General features: G+C 38.2%; 1 protein-coding gene across 6 annotated transcripts in view; it reads right to left on the reverse strand.

The window, feature by feature from the left end:
- Positions 1–27399, reverse strand: part of CCDC85A (coiled-coil domain containing 85A) — a 182718-nt gene that overhangs the window by 39776 nt on the left and 115543 nt on the right. For 5 of the 6 annotated variants that reach the window (XM_069494570.1, XM_069494569.1, XM_069494568.1 and 2 more), the window contains exon 3: positions 1873–1949. The exons of the other annotated variant lie outside the window; for it this stretch is intronic. In XM_069494570.1, coding sequence (XP_069350671.1) covers positions 1873–1949 — 77 coding nt within the window. The remainder of the gene's footprint in view (positions 1–1872; positions 1950–27399) is intronic. 6 annotated transcript variants of the gene reach the window in all.

Raw genomic sequence — 27399 nt, forward strand, 5'->3', positions numbered from 1 at the left:
CATGCTAGTCTTTCAATGTTTGATGTCTGCCTCACTTCCCTCACAGAAGGAAATGAAGAAACATATATTGTTGTTTTGTTTCTTTTCTTTTATATTCCCAGTTGTCTGAGAGATGGCATAACCCTATATAATATACTAACTATATTTTTTAGGTTTCTTGGTAACAAGGAAGAAGTTGGACGTCTTCAGTCAAAGGCCCTCACACAGTCAGACTGTGAATCTAATACAAAAGGCAAAAAAAATTGAAAAAGGGAAACATACTGAATAGCAAAGAAAAAAAATCTCCAGTAGTAGTATTTTATTTCATGACACAAAATAATCTCTTCTGTCATCATGAATTTTAACATATGGACAGTTTGAGAAAGGAGAGAAGTACCATAGTCTCTTCTTATCCTTGGTTTCAGTTACCCATGGTCAAATGTGGCCCAAAAATATTTAATGGAAAATTCCAGAAATAAACAATTCGTAAGTTTTAAATTGCAAGCCATTCTGAGTAGCATGATGAAATCTTCCACTGTCCTACTCCGTCCGCCCAGGATGTATCCACGCTGTCTACACTCCCTGCCTGTTAGTGGTCGTCTCAGTTATCAGATCAACTGTCATGGTATTGCAGTGCTTGTGTGTAAGTAATCCCTATTGTACTTAATAATGCTTTATTAACAATGAATTATTAGTTATTGTTAATGTTAATATCTTACTCTGCCAAATTTATAAACTAAACTTTATCATAGATACGTGTATGTAGAAAAAAACTTATTATATACAGGGTTCGGTACTGTCTGCAGTTTCAGGCATCCACTTAGGGTCTTAGACCATATGCACCAGGAATAAGGGAGGACTACTGTAGATTCATTTCATTGAATCTCGGGATTTCTGGGCAGATTTTTGGCCAATGGAGGAAAGAGAAAGGCATTCTTAAGTGCAGCACTTGATAGCTCAAATCATCATTAATAGCAAAAGTAGTTTAGAAACAAAACAAGATTAAAGACCTATAACGTCTTTCCAAAGAGTCTTTCCATTAATGTTTAAATCTCCTCTCCTGTAACATAACCAATCTTTGTCTTTTTATTTAAGCTACCATTTAGTTGTTTCAGGTATACTTTTCCCTTAATCTCTTAGGAAATAAAAGTAATCACCAGAATGTAGAAAGAACTCTAGTGACTGATTAGGAAACCTCTTTTTGTAAAATTATTCAAACATGTTTTCTGAAAACTACCACCTCAAAAGAACAACAGGTTAGCCACAGAAACAATTTTATAAGTGAAATATATGGCAAGACATTAAACATGCCAGAAAAAGTACCACTTTATATTCAAAAGGAAAAGACGCCCTAAAGTAAAAACTGTCAGTTACTGTCATCGCTTTGTCACACTGAAAGAGTTCAACTATATCACAAGGTTTGTGATATAGTTATAAAGTATGGATTTAGTTAAAATATGAAATATATATAGTTAAAATACAAACTATGAAACCTTCAAACTACCTATGCCTAGTCCATAAATAAGCAAATTTTCAACTTAAATAAGAGTACTGTCCCTATGTCCACCAACTACATGCATGATGTACATGAGGAGTACTATGAAAGTGTCTTTATTTTCTACTTCTCTTCATTTTCTCTCTCTGCTCTTCTTCCTTTCCAAATTACTTCACATTCTTATTTCAGACATCTGCATCCTTTAGTATAAACACTTAGAAATCTGAATAATATGATGGTCATCATGCAACATAATCACACTCTACATTGATGAATGACTATTTACAAAATGATTTTTATCATTTAAAGGAGAAAATGTAATTGAGATTTTAAATTCCAAATAAAATGCTACAACTCAAATGACACTGACTAGCTATGAGCTTCTGGAAGTCACCCACCTGGGGCAGCATGCGATTTTCTTCCTCCAGCTGTCTGACTCTTGCCTCCAGCTGCCTAACATAGGACAAGGTTGATTCTAAAATTAAAAAGAAAGAACTCACATTATACACACAGGTCTTGTTTGATACACTGTCAGGATATTTCTGGCTTGATTTATTCAAATCAGGTAGTGATTTAGTCTGCTATTTAAAAAAAAAAACAATTTCCCCCAAAACAAGAACAGAAGTCTCTGAAACCATAGTTTTGAACACTTTTACAGTATTAAGAAGTGCTAAAAAAATTTACAAGTGGTGAGATTGCAGGGTTTTGCACACTAACCAGCCCTCAGAACATTAAGCATCTTAAAGACAATCATTCCATCTTTTGTCCTTATTTTGTGCATTTTCAGTTTTCGATGAGTTGATCCACACACAAGACTGTTTTGTAAGGTTAACTATAACCAAAATAAATTACAAGGCCCTATTAAGAAATAGAAAAGAAAACAAAATTTCAAATATCCAGTTCCCTTCATTTTCCCAATAAATGTTTTATAAGTCTTAAGAGCAACATTTTTTCTTCTCACAAACCTATAGATATTAAGACTCTCATGCAGAGAAAAGTTGTGAAAGCACTAAATATTTAGAGTTAGGCTGAATTTTGATTTCGTTTTTGGCTGAGTGTGACAGAGACCCAAGTTTTCCTCAGATCTTTAGGCAAGCCTGGGGCAGACCGGAAATTGATTCTTGTTTTCAATTTTTCACACGCTCAGGTGTGTGCTGAACGCTCAGAGTCAGCATCATGCTTAGTTTCTGTTCTGTACTGAAACTCTAAAATTCATAACTATAGGTCAAGAAGAGGGTCACACGTGAAGGAAAGTGGAGTTTCATTTTGGGGAACAATCTGAGAGTAACTCTTCTTCATTACAGTGAAAATATTCAAGCGCATCATATAGTAAATAGCAGCAACTATTCTCGAGTAGCTGGGACTACAGGCATGCACCACCATGCCCGGCTAATTTTTGTTTTTTAATATGTATATATATATATATATGTATATATATATATTTGGTTGTCCAGCTAATTTCTTTCTATTTATTTATTTATTTTTTTTAGCAGAGACAGGGTCTCGCACCCTCTCATCTTTTTAACTTAATAAAATGTTAAAACTCTGCTTTATGGACTCTTCCAAAGAGAAAAAACTATACAGCATAAATGAACAGCAAGCGTATTGATTTCATGAGTCTGCTTTACTCTGGCAAATGAAAGTAAGTGATCTGCAGACCATCAAGATGTGAATGTAGATTGCCTGATTTATACCGTTTTGCAAGCCCTGCTTTCTCCTCTAGAAAAACAACCACTTGATAAGGGTCATCCAAGTGAAAAATTGATCAGCAATATTCTATTTAAACCATGAAAAAATAAAATTCCTTTCTACCATGTTCACAATTTATGCCATATTTTTATTGCCCCATAGTGCACTGTCTCTAAGGCTGTGATACATAAAGCTGCTGGAAAGACTCCAAACAGAGTGATTCAGGTGATATTTGAAAAATGCCACTGAATGGAATTTGTTTTAATTCAGTGACTATCTTTAGTCTCTTTAATCTATTTCTCTCTTTTTAAATCTTTGCAGTTTACATATCTGATGCTTTCACTAAGTCTCTACTTCAATTAGAAGGGCAAGTTCTTGAGTTTGGGAAGTATTCTCTAATTCCTATGTTTAATGTTGAACTTGACTTGAAGATAAAGTCCAAATCTTCATTCTAAAGCATGTACTGCAAAAATGGGCCAGAACAGAAAGAAACAGGAAATATTTTTAAGCAGGTAAAATAATGAAAAATATTAGCTTTACCGTGAAGGCAAAGGTAAGAACAGTTTTGACTTGGTTTGTTCAACAAATATTTACTGCATCACTGAGTGTTGGCAGGCATTGTTCTAGAGTTGGGGTGAAGAGAAGGCCAGTTAATGCAAATCTTAACAAACTTCTCAGAATACAAATTCCCGTTTAGGATTACAAGCCCGTGTGCTGTGGTCCACAATGTCCCATTCATTGTTTCAGGCTCTTAGCTTCTGCTGCAATTATTACTTAACAATTAATGGATACTTAAAAAAAAAAAAAAAAACACTTCAGTATTGGGGCACAGGAAGAATCTGATCTACATGCATAAAAGAACTCAAGTCGTTTTGTTTTATTCAACCAGAAACTGATTATACCCTTTAATGAAGGTAGAATAGGCAAACATTTTTCTGGAATATATTGTCAGATCAGCATTGGGTCCCTGAGTCCCTGTAGGAAAAGCCAGGCGGGTGGGCAGGAACCCACCCAATCTTCCAACTGTGACACAAGAAAAAAAAATATTTGTTTTGTTAAGGCCTCAGGATTTCAGGGTTCATTTGTTAATTACATCCTAGGTCAGCTCAGCCTGACTAGTAGTATATAACCAGTAATTAGATAAAAAATACGTAAACTATTTTCAAATAAAACAGAATGGATAAAGCATAAGAAACATCACACTTTAAAAAAGTCACATCACACTCCATGTCCCAGTCATAGTTGATTATTAGAAAAAATTGGTAGAATCTTCTCATGGTGTAAGAAAGAAAGAAAAGAAGCCTCGTGGGTACTGGAACATATTTCACCACATCTGCTACAATCCTCCTCACACAGGCAGAAGATGCTCTTTCCTTCTTTCTTCCTTTCTCAAAGGTGCCAACTCTAACATAAGCTGGTCTCCCGTGACACACAGAGAACATAAAGGACAGCTGTACACTGATGGACCTAAGAGAAGTGTCTGCCAAAAACTGGCATTCTTTTTCATCATAAAGTGACCAACAGAAAACTGCATTAGATTGTACTATTATCTGAATTGACCATTACCTTTCACACCAGTGGCTGATAGCTTTGTATGACCGAGATTTCAGAATGCCATCTGGCTTTCAGAACTCTGAGAAAGAGTCTCCAAAAGAGCACCAAAAAATAGCCAAATTCTTTGCTATAAACTACATAGATACATAATAATGGATTAAAGAAGGACGCTCTATCAAGGAACCTAAAACTCATTGGGGGGAAATAAGAGGAAATAAATTTTAAAACAATAAGGTGATGTAAAATTCAGAGCTTCATCCTGTGAAACGAGAGCAAAGAAAGAGATCAGTATTGGCTGTATTTTTTATGAAGGAGCAACTCAAGCTTAAAATGGATCGATAGAATTTTGATAGGCCAGAGAGATATGACTGCAGCCACAGGATGGATAAGGGTGAGAAGCCAAGAATGATCCTGCTGCAAACAGAGAAGGAGGAAAGGAATCGTATGATGGCAGAGAAAGAAACATGCTGTGGAACAGGAGGAGGAAAGGCCAGGTTATGCCCACAGTCATGGATCTGGAAAGGCAAACATCAAATCATGGTAATCCTGATGGCAATTTGCTTTCAACCTCCCTCCCCAAAAGGTATTTTATTTTTCTTTCCACCTTGGGAAGCCTATGAGAACATAGACATTGCAAAAGCAAGGTGAAGTACACAACATCTATGCGAAAATCCAACTACACTCTCACAATGTTTCTGGGGTAAATTTCAGGCACATTCTCAGAGCAGGGAATGTACCTCTCCATGTATCTCAATATCTTTTGAACTTACATGTAAAAGTTCACAAGCGTAAGAGACATGCCTAAGAATTCCACTAAATTCTACATCTTCTAAATGATTCCAATCTTAGAGGAGGAATGCACTTTAGAGGTTTTCCAGTCCAATCTGTCCCTCCACCCCCTGACTTACTTTGCAGATGAGAGAACTAAAGCCCAGACAGTAGTGAAGTTGGTCCCTAACATTGGGGATTAGGCAAATATATCCAAACAATTTTGTTTAATTGCTAGGGTACCACAGTGATTCTCAACTTGGATCTTCTAATAATCAAGTGATGTCAAGCTTCTTACATACATAGTTAAATACTAAGTTCTCCTTTTTTCTTACTGATTTTAGATGTTCCTGATGGATTTACCTTTACAATAACTTGATATTTTCTTTGGATAATATTCTTGACTTGATTTCACTTCAAATAGCCTGAAATGCATTCAATCATACAAAGGAGCTCAATTTTTTCCTCTGTTAGTTTGAAAACACTCCGGTCAAAACATTAAACGCTCTGCACTTCCCTTCGGTTTCTAAAGCAACCTTTCTCTCCCTACAGAAACATTCATCCTTAAAATCACCCATGAATTACTCTGATTATTGTATATAAAAGGTTTATTATTGGTAGTTGCAACTGTCTAAGTTTTATCAAACTTGTGAGTGGTTTTGATTAGATGAAGTGCCATCGCGTCTCCAAAATTTCAGGGCAGAATATAAAATATGGTAATGGTCCTTTCTAACACAAACCACAGCATTTTAAGAGTGTACAGGAGGAAAATCATTTGGAAGATGTTAACTTTTCTGTGGCTCTCTAAGAGTTAGTTTCTGCTCTGGTTTGAATGTTTGTCCTCTCCAAAACTCATGTGGCAATCTAACTGCCATTGTAACAGGATTAAGAGGTGGGGCCTTTAAAGGTGATCAGGCCATGAGGTGGGACTGGTGCCCTTATACAGGGGTCAGTTCAGCCCCCTCTTGCCCTTCATCCTTCAGCCACGGGATGATGCAGCAAGAAGGCCCTCTCCAGATCTTAGACTTCCCAGGCTCCAGAACTGTATGCCAATACGTTTCTGCTCATTACAAAGTCCCCAGTCTGTGGTATTCTGTCATAGCAGCACAAAATGGACTAAGTCTCTCTCAGCAAAAGAGTCCAACAGCCACATGATTTCCAATTCATAGGGAATCTTTTCAATAAACCCCAAGCTCTAAATACATGGCTTGTATTAGTTCCAAATTAATCTCACTATTTACAGACTTTTTCACATTCCCAAGGAAATTAATTCGAAATTGTGTATTTTTAAAATTATTACTGTTCTGACAAAAAGTGTTTTTTTCTCCCTCAGGCAAGCAAAGGTCAGCTTCCTACTCAGAATCCATATTAGCTCCATAAGTAGAAGTGATTACATTTCTCACAGTAATTTGATGGTTTTCTTATTTAAAAAAATTGTTGGCATCAGCACTTTCAGATTTGCCTAGATATTTAATTTAGACTCCCTTATTAGCAGAGACAGAATTTTTTTTATATGGGGCTTTAATTGCCCTGAGTAAGTAAAAACTAGTATCAGGTCTCACTCTATCTATGAAGCAAATTCTACTCTTCTCAGACCCTTTTCTCTGTGCTGACCTAAAAGAAATATCAGATAGTTATTTCCTACCCCTCTCCTCGCATGCAGCCTGCTCATTTTCTCACTGGCCCAGGGCTCTCTTAGCTCTGTCTCTGCCTATACTTTCCCCTAGCCAGAAATACTCTCCTCCATTCGACTCTGCCTAGTCAAATACTTCCTATTCTTCTATTCACAGAATGAAAAATAGCTTTCTAATAATTAGAATTGCCAAAGATTAGAATAAACAGCTGGTAGGCTGATCCCTGTAACTCTGAAGGCCAAGAATTCTGCAATTTTAAATTCTTCCACTCCATGAATCTCTTCCAGTTTTCTTTCCGCTCAACTCATTTGTCAATGAGTCATATATTGAATGTCTTGTGATTTCTCTACCTACTTTCTCACAGTGTTACTTAATTTCAAATTTTGTCCAAAAATGCTACATGGAAGTATTTCCCTAACCCCCACACATTGATTGCTGGTGTTCCCTGCAGGCGTTAATGGACGCTTGATGATTTACTTTACTATTAAAAGACTTTTACATCCAGTAGTTATTATCTGCTGTATGCTCGACACTGTTGTAGCTACTGGCAATACAGTAGCCAGCAAGAGCAGTAAGATCTGGGTGTTCATGGAGCTCCCATTCTAGTGGGGAAGACATGCAGTAAAAAGCAAACAAATAAGATATTTTATGAAGGTGACATGCAATAAAGACAACAAAACAAAAGCTAGGGTACTAGGATAGAGAGATTTGGGGAAGACAGTTACTTTAGGGAGTGTGGCCTGGGAAGAGCTTTATGAGGACTATGACTTATTTACCAATAAGTCAACAATGCAAAGATTTTGGAGATGAGAGTTCCAGGAGGGAGGAAAAATAGCGCTGAGACCCTGGCTGGGAAGACTCATATTCTGACATCCAGTCATGAGGGGGAAGGGACAGCAGCTTGTGACAGGGATCTGTTTGTCTTATCACCTTCCTCCACTGCTTACATTTTTAAAACCTTGTGCTCTTTTTGGCTGTTTATACTTTGACCCAGTTATAGACTCTTCAACTAGTACGCTTTCCTTTTAACAACAACCTTAGCATTGTGCATGGTGCCTCTCTCTCACACTCCACTTCCTATCCATTGGGAAATTCTGCTGACCCTATCTCCAAAATATCCTGAGAATCCAACCTCACAACAGTCTCCTAACAGGCGTCCCTGCCTCTGTTCTTGCCACCTCCACCCTCAGGTATATTTTCATTCACAGTCTATTCCAAACCTACGATAGCCAGGGTTTTCTTTCTGAAATGCTAAGTCTGATCATATCATTCTTCACTCCAAACCCTGCAGTAGCTCACCATTTTGCTTCACATTAAAGACAAAGTCCCTAAAAAGTCCAGCAGGGCCCTTACATGATCTGACCACCTTTTACCTCTCCAAATTCATGCCCTCACTCTCTCTGCTCCAGCTATGGGACCTTCCATTTCTGAATGCCACAGGTGTTTCCCTGTCCAAGGAACTTTGCCTTAGTTGTACCCTCTTTCTGGAAAGCTCTTCCCCCAGACAGCTTGGCTAACTTCCTTGTTCAAATCACAACTTCTAAGTGAGACTCACTCAATCCTCTTCATTTAATCCTGCAACCTGCTACCACCTCCACCCCGTGCTCCTGATCTCCTTTACCTTGTTTTACTTATTTTCATCAAAATACCTTATCACCTTCTATCATATAAATTAGCTTGTTCATATATTATGTTTATTATATACAAGGTCTGTCTTTCCCCACCAGAATGTAAACTCCACAAGGCAGGGATCTTTGTCTATGGTGCTGATTGACACAGCCAACTGCCTAGAACAGTGTCTGGCAAAACAAAATTTTATTGAATGAATGAATGAACCATTTATGTAGACAGTGCTGTGAAAGGAAATTAATTCATAGTATAGGCTTATACTTTTCAATCATTCCAGGCAAAACAGAATTTGTAAATAGAACCTAATACCAATTCTGTTGTGCCATCTGAAAATCATTCTATGGAACATTAAACTTGGATGGAAACTTCAGGCAGGTTCTCAAATGATGCCAGGTCCAACTATTTGTGGGTAATTTCAGTAAGAACATCTGAAATGTTCACCAAGCTCAAAAAGGGGTGTGTGTGTGTGTGTGTGTGTGTGTGAAAGAGAGAGAGAGAGTGCAGAAGACAGAGCACATGCTGCTATGTATGGTCTGAATGTTTGTGTTTCCCTCCAAAATACATATGTTGAAACCTAACCCCCACGGTAGTGGTATTAAGAGATGAGGCCTTTAGGAGGTGATTAGGGCATGAGGGAATGGGATCAGTGCCCTTATAAAAGAGGACAGAGGGGTCTCTTTTGCCCTTCCACCATGGGAGGACACAAGGCAGGAACTATGTATGTGGAACAGGTCTTCACCGGACACCAAATGTGCCAGCTCCTTATCTTGGACTTCCCAACCTCTAGAACTATGATCAATAAATTTCTGTTGTTTAAAATCACCCAATCTATGGTACTTAATTAGTCCCTAAAAGACTAAGACTTGGCATGGGAGGAGGGAAGGCGTGGGGAGGAAGAGAGATGAACAGAGAAACAGTGTGGGTGAGGGGGCTCTGCTAAATATGGACTATTTCTACCACTAAAATTGTGGAATACAATATAAATGCCCTTCAGCTGGAAAAACGCTTAAAGGTTACCTTTTGGTTACAAATACCCACTGGAAGGAACAGAAACTTCGCCTGGACATTTGCCCCCAGTCCCGTCCCGCGAGGGGCACCGAGGGAGCAGGAGCAAGCGCAGCTGTGGGCACTGCAGGGCCGGGGCCAGCGGCACTGAGTCAGGGGCTGGAGCTGGCGGAGAGCAGCCCGAGGGGCGGGGGGGGGGGGGGGGGGGGGAGTCGTCCCTATCAAAACAGGTTATGTTTCTCTGGGAAGAGAAAACTGTCATTTCAAAGAAAAAAAAAATAATAACAGTGCAACGTGCTATCCCGTTTATTTTAATTAGAACGAAGGCTGAAAATACTGAATCATTTCCAAAAAAGGGTTTGACAGAAAAACTGCGAGCGCCTTTCTTTTCAGTGCCATGTAATAGTCCTGATTTTGTTTCATTTATTATTTTCTATAAAAGAATAAACAGTTAAGACAGACATTTACAACTGATGATTTGCATATAAATCAATTTAGAAATTAGGGAAAAAAATTATCAGGGGCTATGTCCTAACTTTTGTACCAGAAAATAATCACCATAAATTTGTTCAACTCTCTCCTTTTCCCAAAGGAGTTCTTAAAATGGAGGAAAATGGCATTTTGTCACATATTTGCTGTCATCCACCTGTTTACCTGCTCCTTGGGGATTGGCACCTGGCTGTTTCAGCTTCCATGTCTCCCTAGGTATGAGCCAGGACAGGGTTCCATGTGGCAAGGCTTTGCCTTACGGTTTTCCCAAGCTCCCCTATGACTAGCGCAGTGCTATATGCTAGACCGTGTTCAGTAACTCATTGTCGAAGGGAGGAAGGGAGGAATGTCCCTGTCATTCAGCTCCCAATTGGTCCAGCTGCTACTCAAAGTTATGTGTTCCCCGGGATAGCTTAAAGGAGTTACTCAAAATGCAGTCAAATTCCCACCCATAAAACACACAATAAGAAGCAATCTAAACAGAAGTCTGGTTCAGAGGAACTTGTTTATGCTCTAAAATTGCCTTCACATTTACTCTTCCCTTTGAAAGCATCAACCTTGCAAAGGAGGTGCTAGGTAAGTAGCAATAAATTGGGCTAAAGAACTGGGGACTATATGGAAAACATTTCAAACTCTAAAGAGTTATTCAGCATGAATATCATTTTAAGAGCTATTCAGGGTTAAAATGTTTCACTGGAATGTTGCTGCTGTTAGTGTTGTCATTTCCCAGAGAAGATAACTGCCTTTTCCTAATGCCACAGGATAAAAATGGATGCCATTGTAATAAGTGTAACAATTTTCTTTAATGAACGTGGCCCCCTTGTAAGTGCACCTTGTTGGTATTATCAATAAATGCATAAGGAAAAAAAATCTGTAAAAACACATTTTCGAAAGACAGTAAACCTATAAAAATGTTATTTTCTCTTAGAACAATTAGTATGCCTCTTTATGTATATTTAGACATTTTGAAAAGCCTATATATATAGAGTTGCCTTTTCATTATCATTATACTTTTCAGAAAAATAAAAATACTTCTTATCAAATTATACAGCAAAGCATCATTAATTTGAACTTCATCAATTGGGAATTCATAAAGATTATGTTCAATTTAGCCTCCATATACTCTCTGCGCTGGCTATGAAACAATATTTGGCAAAACAAACTCATAGTGTAACAATTGAGGAATGTTCCCTTATATAAAAAAAAAAGGCAAAGCTTTCACATTTTATTTAGCACTATCTATCTGTACACAAAGTGATTATTTCAAATAAATCTAGTTAGTTCAGATAAATAAAATTAGAAAGACCACATACTTTGGAACATTTTTTGTATGTCAGATTTTTTTGCATATTTATCAACAAATACTTGGTAATTACTGTGAGTTAACGTATGTTTCTTGGGCACAAACTATGTGCTAGGTACTTTTTCATGTGATAAAGATATTCCATTGAAAAACAAGCAAACAGGCTTCTCCCCTCAAGGAACATTTTAATAAAAAAAACAAACAGACAAACACACATAACTAAGTACACCATTGCCCTGTTTGCCCTCCACAACTTTAGTTAGATATAGATCATTAGAGAAGACCTGGGGCATCCCAGCTGAGACATGAATATAAAGATCTGGGAATGAGCTTCCCATGCAGCAAAAATAGAACATGAAAAGTTCCCAGGATGGGCACTCGAAGAACAGAAAGAAGGCTGCAGTGGACACGTGAGGAGAAGGAAGAGAGGGGAGAAGGGAGAGGGTAGAGAAGATGGACTTGTCTCCTTCCATGGCTTCAGAAAGCCAATGTAAGGAGCTTGGATTTTGTACTGTTTGCAGTAGGAAGCCATTGGAGAAAGGGGGGTGTGGTGTACCATTATCTGACTTACTTTAAAAGGATCATTCTGGCTGTTCTGGGAGGACAGAGAGAAGAGAAACGAGAGTGGGGTAGGGTGACTACTGCAGGAGCTGCTGTGGGATGGCCCAAGAGATGAGCCATATTGGTGGTACAAAAAGAAGTAGCCAGATTCAATACGTCTCCAGGTGGCAGAGCCAACAAAACGTAAGCATAGAGTAGATGGGAGGTATTAAGAGAAAAAGAGATCAGAGAGAATCGCTATATCTTTGGCATGAGCAGGGGATGGTGGTGGCAATCATGCGATGACTTGGAGAAGGAGCAGAACTAGGCTTTGAAATCAAGAGTTCTGTTTTGTTCACATTAGGCGTAATACTTTGACCAGACATCTAAAGTAAGATTAAAAGCAGGCAGTTAAATAGATGAGTCCAGAGCTCAGAGAAGTGATCTGGGGTTTTGGTTTAAATGTAGACATCAACAGCAGAGAGTTGTTGTCAAAGAAAAGCAGGGGACGGGGAAGGGTCTGAGGACAGAGGCTGGATGGAAGAGGCAGAGCCACAAAGCAGACACCTGTCCTCAAACCCCGTCTCCCCAGCCCTGAGCCCCAGAAAGCTGAGCAAGTACCCAGTCTCCCTGATAGACAGAGACACCAATCTTGTGTATTTTCTGCCTGGGTACATTTTGAAAAGGTTTCTCTATCCTTCACCCTAATCTCTGTTCTGTTCCTAAACCAATCCTCCCATTGTCATGCTTGTCTCTTGCTGCTTCCTTTCAGCATGCTTTTCTCATTCTTCTTCATTTGGGACCCGTGCTCTCCAACGGTAATTTTGCAGAGTGAAGTCCAGCACAGCAACTGAGAATGCTGGCTCTGCTAGACCTCCCGGGTGCAAGTGACAGCTCCAGCCCTTCCAGTTCATGACTCTGAGCCAGTTTCTTAACCTTCCCAATGCCTCGGTTTCCCCATCTGATAAAGGGGATAATAAGAGCATCTTCCTAATTGGGTTGTTGTGAAAATTAAGTGAATTAATGACAAAAAGTCCTTAAAGCAAGGACTAGCACAGAGTAGGCATTCAGTAAATATTAGCTGGAGCAAGCAAAGTGAGTGTCAGTCAATGCTTACAACTCTTTCTTTTTCTTACTCTACTCATCCTCAAGAATTAGTTAACATTTCTCAGCACTTGGTCCCTAGTCCTTGCCTTTCCTAATTTATACCAAGAAAAGACAAAATTCCTCCCATGAGTACAGATATTTTATTCCACTTGTTCTTTATGGACTTCCTTTTTAAGAAACTGAAGTACACTAACTGGTTGAACTATGCCATGCTGAATATTACATCCATTAAGATTAGATGAATTATTTATACTACCAAGGCATTGTATGCTGAGATATCATTTGTCACAGCTTAAAATTTTTTAAATGTAGCAAACCACAGTGATCTAGCGTAAAAGGCAAATATTACAGATCTTTAGGAGTGATTCTAAATAACAGAACACACACACAAGGAAAGCTCAAGCTGCTTTAGGTATTCTAAGGGACCAAATGCCAGTGCAGATCCACAGCAGGAAAGGATTTTATTAGTTCAAACAGTGCTGGGTTGGAAGTTGAGAGTTCAGTTTTAATTCAAACTCTGTGACTGCCTAGGCACATTAACATCATTGGGTTTTAGTTTTCAACAGTTAAACATGAATACTGAAGTAGATGATCTTTCAGACTCTTTAATACCCACAATTCTTTGGTTACAATTGTCATGCATTTTACAATAATCCTTACTAGTGGTTTAAATGCTAAAGGCAGCTAAGATAGGATTTCTAAGGATATATGTATGTTATGTTGCTATTCTTTCATTTATTCATTAAATAAACATTTATGGAATATCTATCATGTACAAGGCCTTGGGGAAGCAGAGAATATTTAAGATGATGCTGCAATGGTCTGAGAAAGGGAGTAAAATATATCCATGTCATAGATGGGTACCTGTTCTGATTATGGCAGTTAAATATGTGTATCTGAGGTTTGTTTACATTAAAAAATACTGTTCTTTAAGAATATCTTCTTACAGATTTCTCTTCTAAATTCTGTTTACTTATAATTTCTTTCCACTAAAGAAAATTATTAGGTAAAGGAAAAAAAAGCCCTTCCACTTTAATCTTAGTGTAAAGGAATATTATTTGATGCCATTGTCAAGAACAAATTACTGAAGGCATGCAAAAAACAGTCAAAAATGATAAAAATAACTTCTTAATCTAAGCATTTTATTTGACAAGGGTATCCTAATTAAACTCAAGATATCAGGTTTTTTTCTTACTGTCATTAGTAAAATTGAAATAGAAAATACATCTCAAAAGGCCTGTTAAATATAGCCAACACAGGGCCACTTGACTGTGTTTACTCACTTCTTTATGCCCTTTGGTTTTAGAAACATTTTATGATAGTGTGGTGGGGAGAAAAGGTTCTGGCCAGGAAAAGAAGACTCAATAACTGCATCATCTCTTCAGTTAATTTGGAGGCGCCTTTAGGGAAACAAGAGTCAGCCAAAGTAAGATGGCAAATTTCACAGGCAGTAACCACCAGGCCATCCCAAGCAAACTGCCTGGATCTGCTAATTCATCAGTGGGCCTAGTAAATACAGATGCCATCCCAATGCAATCTGGTAGCATTTTCACAAACTTCTCACAGTCCCCATTTCAGAAGTCTACAAGCGTGGAAGAAAATAACAGACATGGGCAAAGGGCAGTTTCTTCTGGCCTATAAATGTCTAATTTTAGCTTTTAAATGAGCTGCTTTCCTGAATCCCTCCTAGATTCTCTTCTGGACAGTTGGGGAACCCAATGAAATGTTCACTCTGCTTAATTTAAAGTCATGGCTATTAATGCTGTTAACATTATTCCTGGGTGATAACAAAAGAGATTTTGTTGTTTATTGCCTAACAGAAGTAATCACAGGCATTTGGACAGAAGTTGGTTATTGCCCCAAATCAAATATCTCAGTGCACTACTTTTTAAAGTAATCATCCTTGTCCACAAAATCCTATGGACCCTGAAAGTATATATCAATATTTTTAATAACTGAGAAACTGGAGTAAGTACAATAAACTTCTACACCTAAAATAACTATAATCTTCAAATAATGGTTTCTTAGGCTAAATACAACTCTATACAGCCCGTAATTACACATACAATAACCAAAAGGATATTTTAAATTCATTTTGGCCATGCAGTGAATCTGTTTGTTACATTTTGTTCTGTTTACGCTAATTTTCAGATTGATTTTATGTTACTCTAGAAATGTTGTGTGCTGTACTATAAAATGGCATTCTTAAATCAATGATTTTTATTCACCCTCACAAAACACAAGAGTGCTTCTGTAATTTTCAAAGCTGATAAAATTGAAAATCTTTAAGTTTTCACTTGTGTTATCTCTTTTCAGTACATAATCATTTTAACTACTTAAGGTAAGCCTGAAATTATAAATGAAAAATAAATTTGTAAGTAAAAAAGTAAAGGAATGAATAGAATAGGCTGTGAACTCCATGTCCCTTAGGGAAAGAACTCTGTTTTATTCATGTTTGTAAGCCCAAGTCTGACATCAATATTAAGCCCCAAATAGTCATTACACTAAGGTGCATGCCTCTGGGAGATGAAAATACTACCTTTGAGCATTTAAGAAGTTAAAAATGTTTCTGTAAAGTTTAAGGCTATGAGAGCTAACAGAAAATACAAGCAGTCAACTTTATGAAATAAATATAACTGTGAATAAAACAAGAGGTGCAAATAAGATCACAACAAAAATATTCCCCTTTAGAACACGTTAAGATTGGAAAAAAAAAAGTCTACCTCATCCCAAATGGTTTGACTGAGACATCCTAATTAAAAACAATAATAATTAAATGATGTTTTTATACACTTGGGAAAATTCCATTCTAATAAGATATCTCAGAGCATGCTGGGTGGGGGTAGGCTGGTGAGGAGAGTGTCTCCTGAATTTCTTTAATTAATAATTATCATTATTCTATCCTGGATCCTCAGGGAGTACACACCTGTAGGGAGCACTGCCACTGTGTATAGAGAATTATAAGTCTATTTCCCCCCTGAGACTAGACAAAGTTATGCAAGATTTTTAAAAATGCAAGAAAATGGAGGGTCTATTAACAGAATCAGCTATAAAACACACCCTTCCCCTCTCTGTTGGCAGCTCAGCTTTCTGTCATTAGCACCAACAACCCAACTGGGGCTTCTGTTTGAGTCCACTGGCTTAGCAGATTTCCTGAGAAAGGCTTCTTAAATCATCATATTAGACCCAGAAATGGGAAAAGATGAATTGTTTTTAATTTGCAGTCTGTCCTTAAGAAGCACCCAGGAACATTAAGATAGAATAATGCAATAGGCCCATGGCCCCTGTAAATTCAAATCCATGGAAAATGATAGGCACCTCTTACATTTACAAATGTATATATCTTTCCATAAATGAGCATTTTCATGAACTGATCTACGAATAGATTAATCTTCTTAGTCTAAATAACAATTCATTTGAAATTTATTCTATTTGCTGTCTATGAGGTGGTGACAGAGAAGTCAATTTATCATCAAGAGACCAACTGCTCATATACTAACACTGCTCTCAAGCTAAGAATTTAGTTCCTAATATATATGGAGAAAAATGAATAGCTTGGAAGGGGTACACATAGTAATTCTGAAGCTAGAGCTCCTCAATTCTGTTCTAATAAGATTCGATCAGGCTTTTGTATAGAGGTTTAGGAAAATACTTACTTTGTGATCAGCAACATGATTAAACATTTGATATATTTGTAAGGAGGAAAAATAGTTTTTGAAGCTCAGCTAAATCTTCCACATACACTTACAGAAGGTAGTGCCCCAGGAAGGGGTAACAAAAAACTGGGCATTTGGAGCTTTCTCAAACACACAGGATCAGAAATTTTCTTTCATTATCTTCTGCTCACTTGGACATAAATAGGAAGCAGATGCTACAGTAGCACCAAAGTTAACTTCAACACAATCTTCCTGGAGCTCTAACCCAGTCTCCCTCACAGTGGTTGGATTTGGCCCCCATTTCTTTTACTTTGGGAAGCTAAATTCTGTCTTGCCATTCAATCGCTGAGCACCTGAAGTCTAAGCTCACTGTCTAGTCATTCAGTATGTGGTGTCCAGTGAATTCCCTAGTCAACTTCCAGGATATTACACAGGGTCCTGGTTTGTGACGCTTGGGTTTTCTACCTGAAACTTCAGCTGCTGAAAGTGTCACAAATCACAAGTCTCACTTGAGATGATGGCTGGTACATGCATAAAATACAGTTTAGCTTGCAATCAATTCCTTATACATTCAGCATCATTACATTGTCAGCTATATCCATTATTTATTTTATTGTCTTTTCCATATATTTTATTCCACTTTTATCAGCATCTGAAAAGAGCATGAAATATTTATCTATTGCAAAACAACATTTACCAAGTGCTAATGGGCTCTTTTTGAAATTTTTTTCAGGTGCTTACAAGTTACTCTGTCTTTGTCAATATTCCCTTTATGTTACTATAAAAACTGGCCCCCTGAAGATACTCATCTGAGATTTGATGTAGACTAGTGGTAAAAATCATAGATTCTGGAGCTAGGAGGCCTGAGTTTAAATGCTGGCTCCACCACCTACTCTGCGGACTTGAATGCATTATTAAATTCTTATTTGTAAAATGGGTTAATAATGGTACTTACGCCATAAGGTTGTTGTGAGGATTGAGTTACTATGTGTAAATCACCTAACCAGTGCCTGGAATATAGTAAGTCCTAGCTAATTATTATGACCTGCCTCCATTCTAAGATAACTGTGGTTTTGATATCACTCCCCACTCCCAATGTCTCTGGCCCTCTCCAGTAGAGTAGACTGCTTGCTTCTGCTCTGCCCTCCTGCTCCAGCACCATGATGGCAGATAAAACCATGCTCAACACTGGTGCACAATCTTCTACCTACTGCAGCCCACATACTCTTCAGCCTAGCTTCCTGTCCTAGACCTTCATGGACTGCTCTGTCACTCAGCCATCTATACTTAACACCAGCAAGAAATAGCACCCTGACTGCTGCAAGGAGCACTGAACATAAGCATTGGGAATCTGTGAAACAGAAGTGAAAACTAGAGAAAAACAAATGGTTAAGAAGATTCAAAAGAAAGTGAAGGCTTTATGCTTTTCAGTAGCATTGACTACATGACTATGCACACAAAATTGGTACAATTAGGGTTACTAAACTGATTGGTTATGCTCTGGCTGCTAATAAGCATTAAGTTCAGGCCAAAAAGTCATCTGTGAACAGTGTATTTATGTATTCAACAAATATTTGAACATTCCAGACACTGGGATATAATGAAATAGATAACAATAGATAAGAAGCAAGGAAATAAACAAATAAAATCATTCCAAGTGTGTTAAATACAATGAATGAATGATGGGATCATCAGGAGAGTCTCCTATGAGGAACGAGCATTTTTTGAGAATGAGTGAATGACAGCCAGTTGTGGTTAGAGGATGCACATTCTAGACTGAAGGGACAGCTCATGCAAAGGCCCTGTGGTGGGAATGAGCTTAGCACAATGGATGAACTGAAAGATGGGCTGGAGCCTGAGTGAGGCTATGAGATAAGCAGGGACAAGGTCACACAGAGTCTTACAGGCCATGCAATGGAAAGAGAGCAAAGTATTTTTTTTAATTAGCAAGCACAAATAGAAAGAAGAGTGTTAAACATTAAGTCCTGAGTCTGCCTCAAAGCAGCTAGGTGATTAGGGTATGTTTCCTTCCAGCTCTAAAATTCTATAAATCTCTATAGGAAGTTATATGTTGATAGGCAGATATATATTGATCAGACAGATTATACTGGCTCTAGCATCTTGGACTGACTATACAAAAATGTCAGAGGAAGGCATTTGAGTAGATGATGCACACAGCAGATAGCAGCCCTCACTACAAGAATAAAGCAGATGGATTGGATCTTAGAAACTTTGTGATTGTCTGGTTAGTCAGAGAAAGTGAAATGATCGTGGATCATTCCCCAACTTCATACCTAAAGGATTCTACTTAAGGGTGGAGGTGGTATGGACAGAGAAAGCAGGACCTGGAGATTACACAGCCAACAGGAAAGCAGATTCATGAATGACATGGAGTTTTAAAAAGTATTGTAATTCCTTTTTCCAATCTAAAAATGAAGATTTTAAAAAGTTTAAACTCCAAAGATTGTTCAAGAGCATCAGTCAAAATACTCTGCAGGGGGCTTTGAAATAAACATCCTTTTCTAGTCCCTTCTGAAAAACTCATTTCCAATTATAAATACAGCTCTAATATTTCAGGTAAAATTTCCTCTTAATGAGGAAAGAGAATAGTCTGGGGACAGATGAATTGGCTTGCCTGGCTAAGTATTTAATTTTCCACTTAGCTTTGCAAGACAAGAGAGACAGCCTTAGTTCACACATTAATATTTATGAAAAATGGCATAATGTTTCATTTGGAGAGAAGATCTGGGGGAAATGCTGTACTGGCAATGCCAGTTTAAATTTGGGATTGCTCCATAGTAGTGTAGGTATGCTCCTTACTACAGAAAGTAAACCTCCAATTAACATGGAATTTATTTTGTGAAAATATCTTTACAGATAAATTGCTTAAATGGATGGCTAGGAAATCATAACAACTATATATTTTAATTAAAGCTTGCTGCTTGAAAGAAAAATCTGAAATAATTGGTGCCTACAAGTCTTTGCTGAACTGGCTTAGCTATGAGAAATAGAGGCTTTTAATAACATGAAAAGAAAAATCCCCTACTTTACCATCTTCCATTTATATGTGCATCTCTTATAACATTAATTTTCAAGATTCAAAGCTAAAATTTGCCGTATGAATAGAATGTCCACTTGAACATAAAATAGAAAAAAAATTATAACTCTGGTTTAGGAATGTTTTCCCAGCCATGTGTGATAAGACACAATAAAAGAAAAAGACATTTTAAAAACCTTTATGACAACTATTGTTAATACTTTCAATTTAATGAATGTCAATGATGTCTGTTTACTGTAGAAAAGTGACATTTTGCCATTTTGTGAATAATTGCCTGAAACAGAAGTGGGAGTCTCTAACCACACATTTCTACAACAAACATTTATAGGAAGTCAACTATGTGTCTGTACTAAAATAAAAACCCTGAGAGTATATTTAACCGAGCATCCTCTTACTTATGATTTCTTGACACTTTTTGTCTTATTCTCACAATAGCTATCATCTCTATTCAGATGGGAACAAGCAAAGTGAAGTGACTTTTCCCAAGTACTAAGATGATGTCTACACCAGTAAACCAGTTCACTGGCTTCAACAGAACTGACGACTGAGCCCCAACAGCTCGTCAATTTTGTAGATAATAACAAAGCTAAAAATAAAACTAAGGTGAGTCACTGTACTGATTTTCCTATGCACTCAATAGGACCAAAGGTCTTTTGTGTAGGTCCTCAAACCTAGTCTAAAACAGAACTAAAATTCTGAGGCTTTGTCTAAATACATAAGAGAGAAAAAAAAGCCAAGCTGAGAACAAATCAGTTTTGCTCTGTTATCCAAGAACAGGTTATAGGAAAACTATATAAACCGTGTCCTATCAGAGAGTAATAGTTAAAAGCTATCTGAACCAAATTTGACATTGGGGCAGTTCTTATCATAATTACAAATGAAAACTGCCAATATTTTATTTGAAATTTATAATCTCATTACCTCTTAAACCAATCCAAATCTCTAAGTTCTTTTAACAAATATGTCTCAGGGACAACCTTGACATTACATTCCTTGCCACCGCTCAATCTGAATCCAGGTGCCCCAACACTGAGGCTGACCTCTTCTACCTGATCTACATGATCCCACAGAGTTGGGAAAATTCTGACTTCAGACTAAGCAGGGAAGTCGGGACTGGTTGTTTTTTCAGTCTGCAGTTACTCTACTTCCACAAATGCATTTTCACGAATCCAGCACTCCCACTTGCCACATCAAAGAGGGAGTTCTATGATCCCCAATATAAAATGTACTGCTTAGCACACAGCAGGGTTTCAGATATATCTTATTTAAGGAGGTTTGATTTGCTTCTGCTTTTGCCCATCTAAACATCGTCCCTTTTCTTTGCAAAATTTACAAAGCCCACCTACCTTTTAAGAGCTGACCCTTAAATCCTTCCATCTTGGTAGAGTCTCCCCAGACTAAGTTAACCTGTAAGGGTTATGCCCATCTCTGAATCTATACTATACTTTCCCTTAACTCAATGAAATACCATACAGATTAACACTCAGTTCCATTCTACTGCACATGGTGGTCTTAATTCCTCAGTTACATGCCTTCCTTGAGGGTAGGAGTTTGGCTGATATGATACTCCAGTGTCTGGCACACTGTTAGACACATGGTATAAACTGCATAAATATTTTCTATTTGAGTAAATATTTTAAGTCTCAAAATCATTACCATAACTTGATTCAACCACTAAAAAAGTCACTTTTATTTCCACCAAGTTTATTTTATGAAATTTCCCCATTCCCAAAAGGCTGCTGGAGAGAAAGGGGAAAAAAAAAAAAAGGCAAGCTGTTCTTCAGTTATTTATGCAAAATGCAGTCTGATAAAACAATTAGTATTTTTTCCTACTCTTGATTACAAAATGTTTAAACAGATTGTATTTAAGGAATTACCTCAGTCAACCCCATGGGAGGTGGGGTGGATGGGCAGAATTCCAAAAGTTTATTTGTAAATCAGTTGTTTAGAAAAGGAAAAACACATTCTCAGTGGCAGAAAGGATGCTCTAGGTGGGGGCTGGTTTTCCAGAAGCCCGTGGCAGATGACGTAAGGGGGACTGGGAGGAAGAGAGCTCTAGTAACAGCACAGAAGCAGATCTGGGGAGGCTGACTTTAAGCCCAGCACCAAGGCTCTGGGAGGGGAAGGAGTAACAATTACAGGCATGATCCACACCCTTTCCTCTAAGTGATGATCTGGGAATCAGGGACTAGCGCTGGGAGACAGGAAACTCCATGCAGCAGCAGATCCTACACTATAACTCTCAAGAGGAAAAGGAGACAGAAATAATGAGTTAAAGTTGTGGGAAGGGAAGGAACCACCCATGGCTACCCAACTGACAACAGCCTCATAAATGAATGGTAGATGAACTTGAGGATATGCTCAAATGGCAGGCACCTGAGAAATCACTGAGTCCAGTCTTCCCAAGCTACGTTCCTTCAAACTCCAGATTCCCTGCCCGAGTCAACAGTGGCACTGGGGAGAAACATTCCATGGTCAATCAGTTTGAGAACTCCTAGGCTAAATAAAATCAATCTCAGTTCATCACCGGCTACTTTAAGATAATAACAAGCATTATAAATCTTGGTAATGTTGGGGGAAGATACACTATGCAGTGTTTCCAAAACTATTTCAACAGAGAATGCTTTTTGCAAAGGACAACTCTATGCAGGTTATAGGTTGTAAAATGCACATCAATCTATCCTCCTCATTCTACAGATGAGGAAACTGAGGCCTAAGGAAGCAAAATAATTTCCAAAGATTTCAGGCTAAATATGCAGAAGAGCATGGACTAGAACTCGAAATTTTCCTACCCCATGTCAATATTCTTTCTTCTAGAATATCACACATCTTCTGACTTCAGCTCTGACCACAGGTCCAATTTCTTTAGGAAACTGTGCCTTAGCCCTGCCTTGTCTCCTGACAATCCTGAGGCTCTGCTTCTCCCCCTTCCCCATGGCTAAGTGGCCAAGCTCATTCAGGACTGCCCTTGACTCCTGTCCCTGATCTATTCTAGTTAATACCAGACCCACTCTCAACTGCCAGCTCACCTGAGCTCTGCAGATCACCTGCTGCTGGAATCCCCATCCCAACATGGCTGATCACCAGCCAAAACATCACCTGTCACCCTTAATGGACCTCTGCAATGCTAATTACCTGCTTGTAGCAACACCATCCCAACATCCCATGCTCCCTCAACAGGCCCAGCTCTGACTACCTGACTGGAATGCCTCCCATAGTCTCTGCTGGGTCCAACCAAAGTCCCCGCCCTCCTTGTGAGTACCTGGTACTCATGTCCCAGCCCTGTGCCTTCTGCAGCCCACTGAGCTATTTGTTGCCACAGGCAACATCGTGTACCAGTGCCTGTAGGACAACCTTCTGTCTCAGCAAGTATCCATGGCAACCAGATGGGACTGGCAAATAGAATTAAAGTCCATAGATAATTCCCCAAAGTTAGCTTAGCCAATAGATGATTTATCAGAGCAGTGAACGTTTGGCAAAACTGAGTATATTTGGCTCCAAATCCTCTTTGTTGCATCATGGTCTGCTGGGCAATGACATGGCTTTATACCAGGGTCTGGAAAACAGAGAGAGCAGCCCCAGGCTTCACTGGCCTAGAGAAAAAACACCTCCCAGGGAATAAAACAAATGAAGGTAGGATGCAAATCTGAGTATCAGTTCTCCTTATTCCCACTTCACATTCAGCTAAATTTACTGAGGGCCTATGATGTGCCAGGTACTATAAGGAGTATAAAGAAATATGTGCCAGGTACTATAGGGAGTATAAAAATGTATGTGCCAGGTACTATAAGGAATATAAAGAAATATTATATACTTCTTTGTGTACATATGAGATTTGTGAGCTACCTGGGAAAATAAAACTGAAACGTATAAAAAAGATAAATGTTTTAAAGACTATGAAGATAAAAATACAAGATAGCACTATAAACAAAAAGGAACATGATTACTTGCCAACTGGATCGTACAAACAATAACAGCCACGAATGTTCAAAACAATGCAATTCCTCAACTATAAGCATAATAAAAGACTTTAAAGATGCAAAGAGCAATAAGTTCATCTGACACATCCATCCTTCCATAAAATGGGCATGTTAAGACCTACCCAATGTGAGAATTAAATAAGATGGTGTATATGGAAGAATTTTGGAAGCATACAGTGGTCTAAAAGCTCAGTTATCATGCTTTGTATTTCAGGCTCAAAATCTAGACTAAGAAGTCTATCCTTGAGATATAAAACTCTAGAAATACTGTATCAAATTAGTTTCAGGGCTTGGAAATACTGTCAGATTTTCAAAATTAGAGATGAATTTACTTAGCAAAGAGTAGGCATTCAATAAATATCCAATAAATGAATGAATGGATGTTAAAATGAAAGTATACAGTTGTACAGACAGTATTTCCTTTTGCCAAGTTAAAAAAAATCACTTTATAATGTGGACACTCAAAGCAAATCATGTTTTCCGACTGGGACTATACTAATTAGTGTTTCTGATAAAGGATTTGGTATTAGAGCTGTTACAAATACAATCTACAGTGTTATAAAAGGAAAAATTTAATAATCACAAATCTTTATAATCATATAAAATAGTAAAGCTATTCTTTAAAACTTATAATTATGAGCACCATACATAGTACATATTTGTTATACAAAGGGCCCTAATACCTCATAAATTGTACCTACATCACAAAATACAACTTTATTACATTATACATGCAAACCTAAACTACCGTAGTAGCTATAATAAACATTAAACACTTAATTAACAGTGATTTCTTGCCTTTTTAGCATTGTCTCCAGGTGTTCACTATCATTAATGGCAAACATCTACCAAGCACCTCTTTCTTTGAGGGCAACTCTCAAGAGAGTGATGGTCATGTTCCTACACCTCAAAATTTAGTCTGTAGGTCACCATTAACACTTTCTTCATTGTTTTCTCCTATCGCCTGCTTAATTCAAAGATAGAGAAGCAGGTGCCCAATATCACACCCAAACAACGCTACCAGGAAGCAAGTGCCCTGGACCTTCTTATCTGCTACAGTCTCTGGTTTATCGGAATTTCAAAGCAGTGCTTCTCAAACTATAGTATGTATTCAAATCACCTGTGGCTCTTGTTAACTGTAGATGTTGGTTCAAAAGGGCCGTGCTGGGATGACACTCCTGCTGTTGGTCCATGGACAACCCTCTGAGTGGCAGCTATTAGATCACTATAAAAGTGGCTGAGGCTGGAGCACTGCTTGGGCTCAGGAGTTTGAGACCAGTGTGAGCAAGAGCAAGACCCTGTCTCTACTAAAAAACAGAAAAATTAGCTGGCTCACACCTGTAGTCCAGCTACTCAGTGATGACGCCATCTGCACTCTATTCAGGGTGACAGAGCAAGACTTTGTCTCAAAAATAAAAAAGAAGGCTGCATCCCTGCACCAGCTGTGAAAGCTTAAGCAAGTTACACAGCCTTTGGGGCACCTTTTACATCCACAAAAGGGAAATTATATCGCTACAATTTTTGGAATTATAAAGATAAATGCCTATAAAGGCTCTTAGCACGGTGACTGACACATGGTTAGATTCTCACTAGATGTTAGTTACTTTCTCTTCATTGCAAAGTCATTGCAAACAACAACAATTAACAGATCATTAGTTTAAGCTGTTAAAAGCAGTCTCAAAACAACTCTTACCAGAATTGCTAAAAGCCAGAAAAGGCCAAAATCCTACATTTGAATGTTGATAGAAACTGTTGAATAAATGGGGTAAGACATCTGAGACCTGAGCAATGGTGTGAATTATGCAGTGTTAATGAGGGCAGGAGGAAAATAGGAAGAAGTCAAAGAGGAAGGCTGTCCTAAATGACTGACTATAGAATTTGAGACATTAAAGTTTTTTTCCCTCTCCCTCCCCTTCCCTGCCTATGTCAAAACACTAGCATGTAAAAATAATTTATGCCTGGAAAGGTCTAAGACACTGTCATTGAACTTATGGGAAATTTGGATGGAGAAAGTCATGTTTTATATTTTTTCCCTAAATTAAAAGTCACCAGCATTGCAACGATCAAGAGTTCCTTGAAGGTTGGAAGGCTCAAGCTGTGGGAAGAATATGGCTTCAGCAGTCCTCATGTTTTCTGTCTATTCAGATCTACAAAACTGAAGTGGAAAGTCAGATGGAACCAATCTTCTCTTCCTGAAAAACATATGCAGTTGTTATAACCTTGCTCCCATTTTGCATCCTGGAAGAATTCCAGCTGCTTCTTTTTCTTAATGGTATAGAGTGCCATAGACTTAACACAGTTAGATGTCAGACACAGCTCTTAACGATAGAAACCCCATTTTTCTCTTGCCACCTTTGGGGCACATTCTTAAATGGGCATTCTCAAATGCTGAAGTAGATTAATTTTTGTTGCAGTTTGCTTGATTGGTCTCGTTTGGATTGTCTTGGGTCTTAACATATAATCATGATTGTGGTCCAACCTTTGTAAGCTGGAATAGAGGAAAACCATTTTGTCTAAAAAGAATTCTTCTGAAAAGTCTGATACATCCTAGATAAACATGGATTTCTTGTTGCTTCTAGTACCTGCAATTGACAGGGATGGGTAACAGAAAACTAAATGCCTGTAAGAACACACGCTAACCTCCTCAGTATCCTAAGCATCTCCATCAGTCAGCAGCTGCTTCCTGGGAAGAGCTCTCCTAACCAGACTTCTCCCCATTGTAAAAATTGGGAAGCATCCACTCATCAATCAGTTGTTATCCGTGAGCATGGTCATGACATTTCACCCAAGGTATGTGTCTGTCTCACCAGAGACTACAGCTGTAGGTTAAACAGTGGCTGGAAACGGAGACAGCAAATGACTCTAACCCTGTCACAAGGTGGGTGAAACCTGGAGCAAGTAATTTCTTTAAGTCTCTGTTTCATCATATGTCTTTATGGAATAAACAGGTAAAAAGTGATGGTATGAACAGTGTGACTCCTCCAGGGTCTTGTACAAATACATAAAGGGCCATGAACTGAAGAAGAAAGAAAAACAATCTTTTCCTCTCTTGGGCAAAGTGCACATTACATTATAACCACTTAAGAAGCAACCATAAAAAGTCTAGGCACAGAGTTGACATTCAGCCAACCATGCTGTGATAGAGCCAGCCTCAAACCCCATTGCCAAAACCCCAGAGCATTCCCAAAAGCATCCAGTTTTTCGGCAAACATCTTTTCATGCTTTCAGCTAGCACAATGTTCAAAGTCAATGACAACCTTTCACATTGGGATATATGGTAGCTTTTTATGTGTTCAAATCCTTCCTAAAACTATTTTGTAAATGTGACCATCAAAAGATAAACCATTACCAAGTAGATTCCTTTCCCCTAGTTCATTAATCTTCCCTAATTCTCCCAACTGCCCCAAACTTTATTTTAGAAATCACTTTGTTAACCAATGCTACACATCTTGTTACCTCTCACTTCAGGACCACCACCGCTTTCTGAGAAATATCTTACATTTTGGCATTAAA

The sequence above is a fragment of the Eulemur rufifrons genome, chromosome 19, assembly GCF_041146395.1.
Source record: "Eulemur rufifrons isolate Redbay chromosome 19, OSU_ERuf_1, whole genome shotgun sequence".
In the NCBI taxonomy this organism is placed as follows: Eukaryota; Metazoa; Chordata; class Mammalia; order Primates; family Lemuridae; genus Eulemur; species Eulemur rufifrons.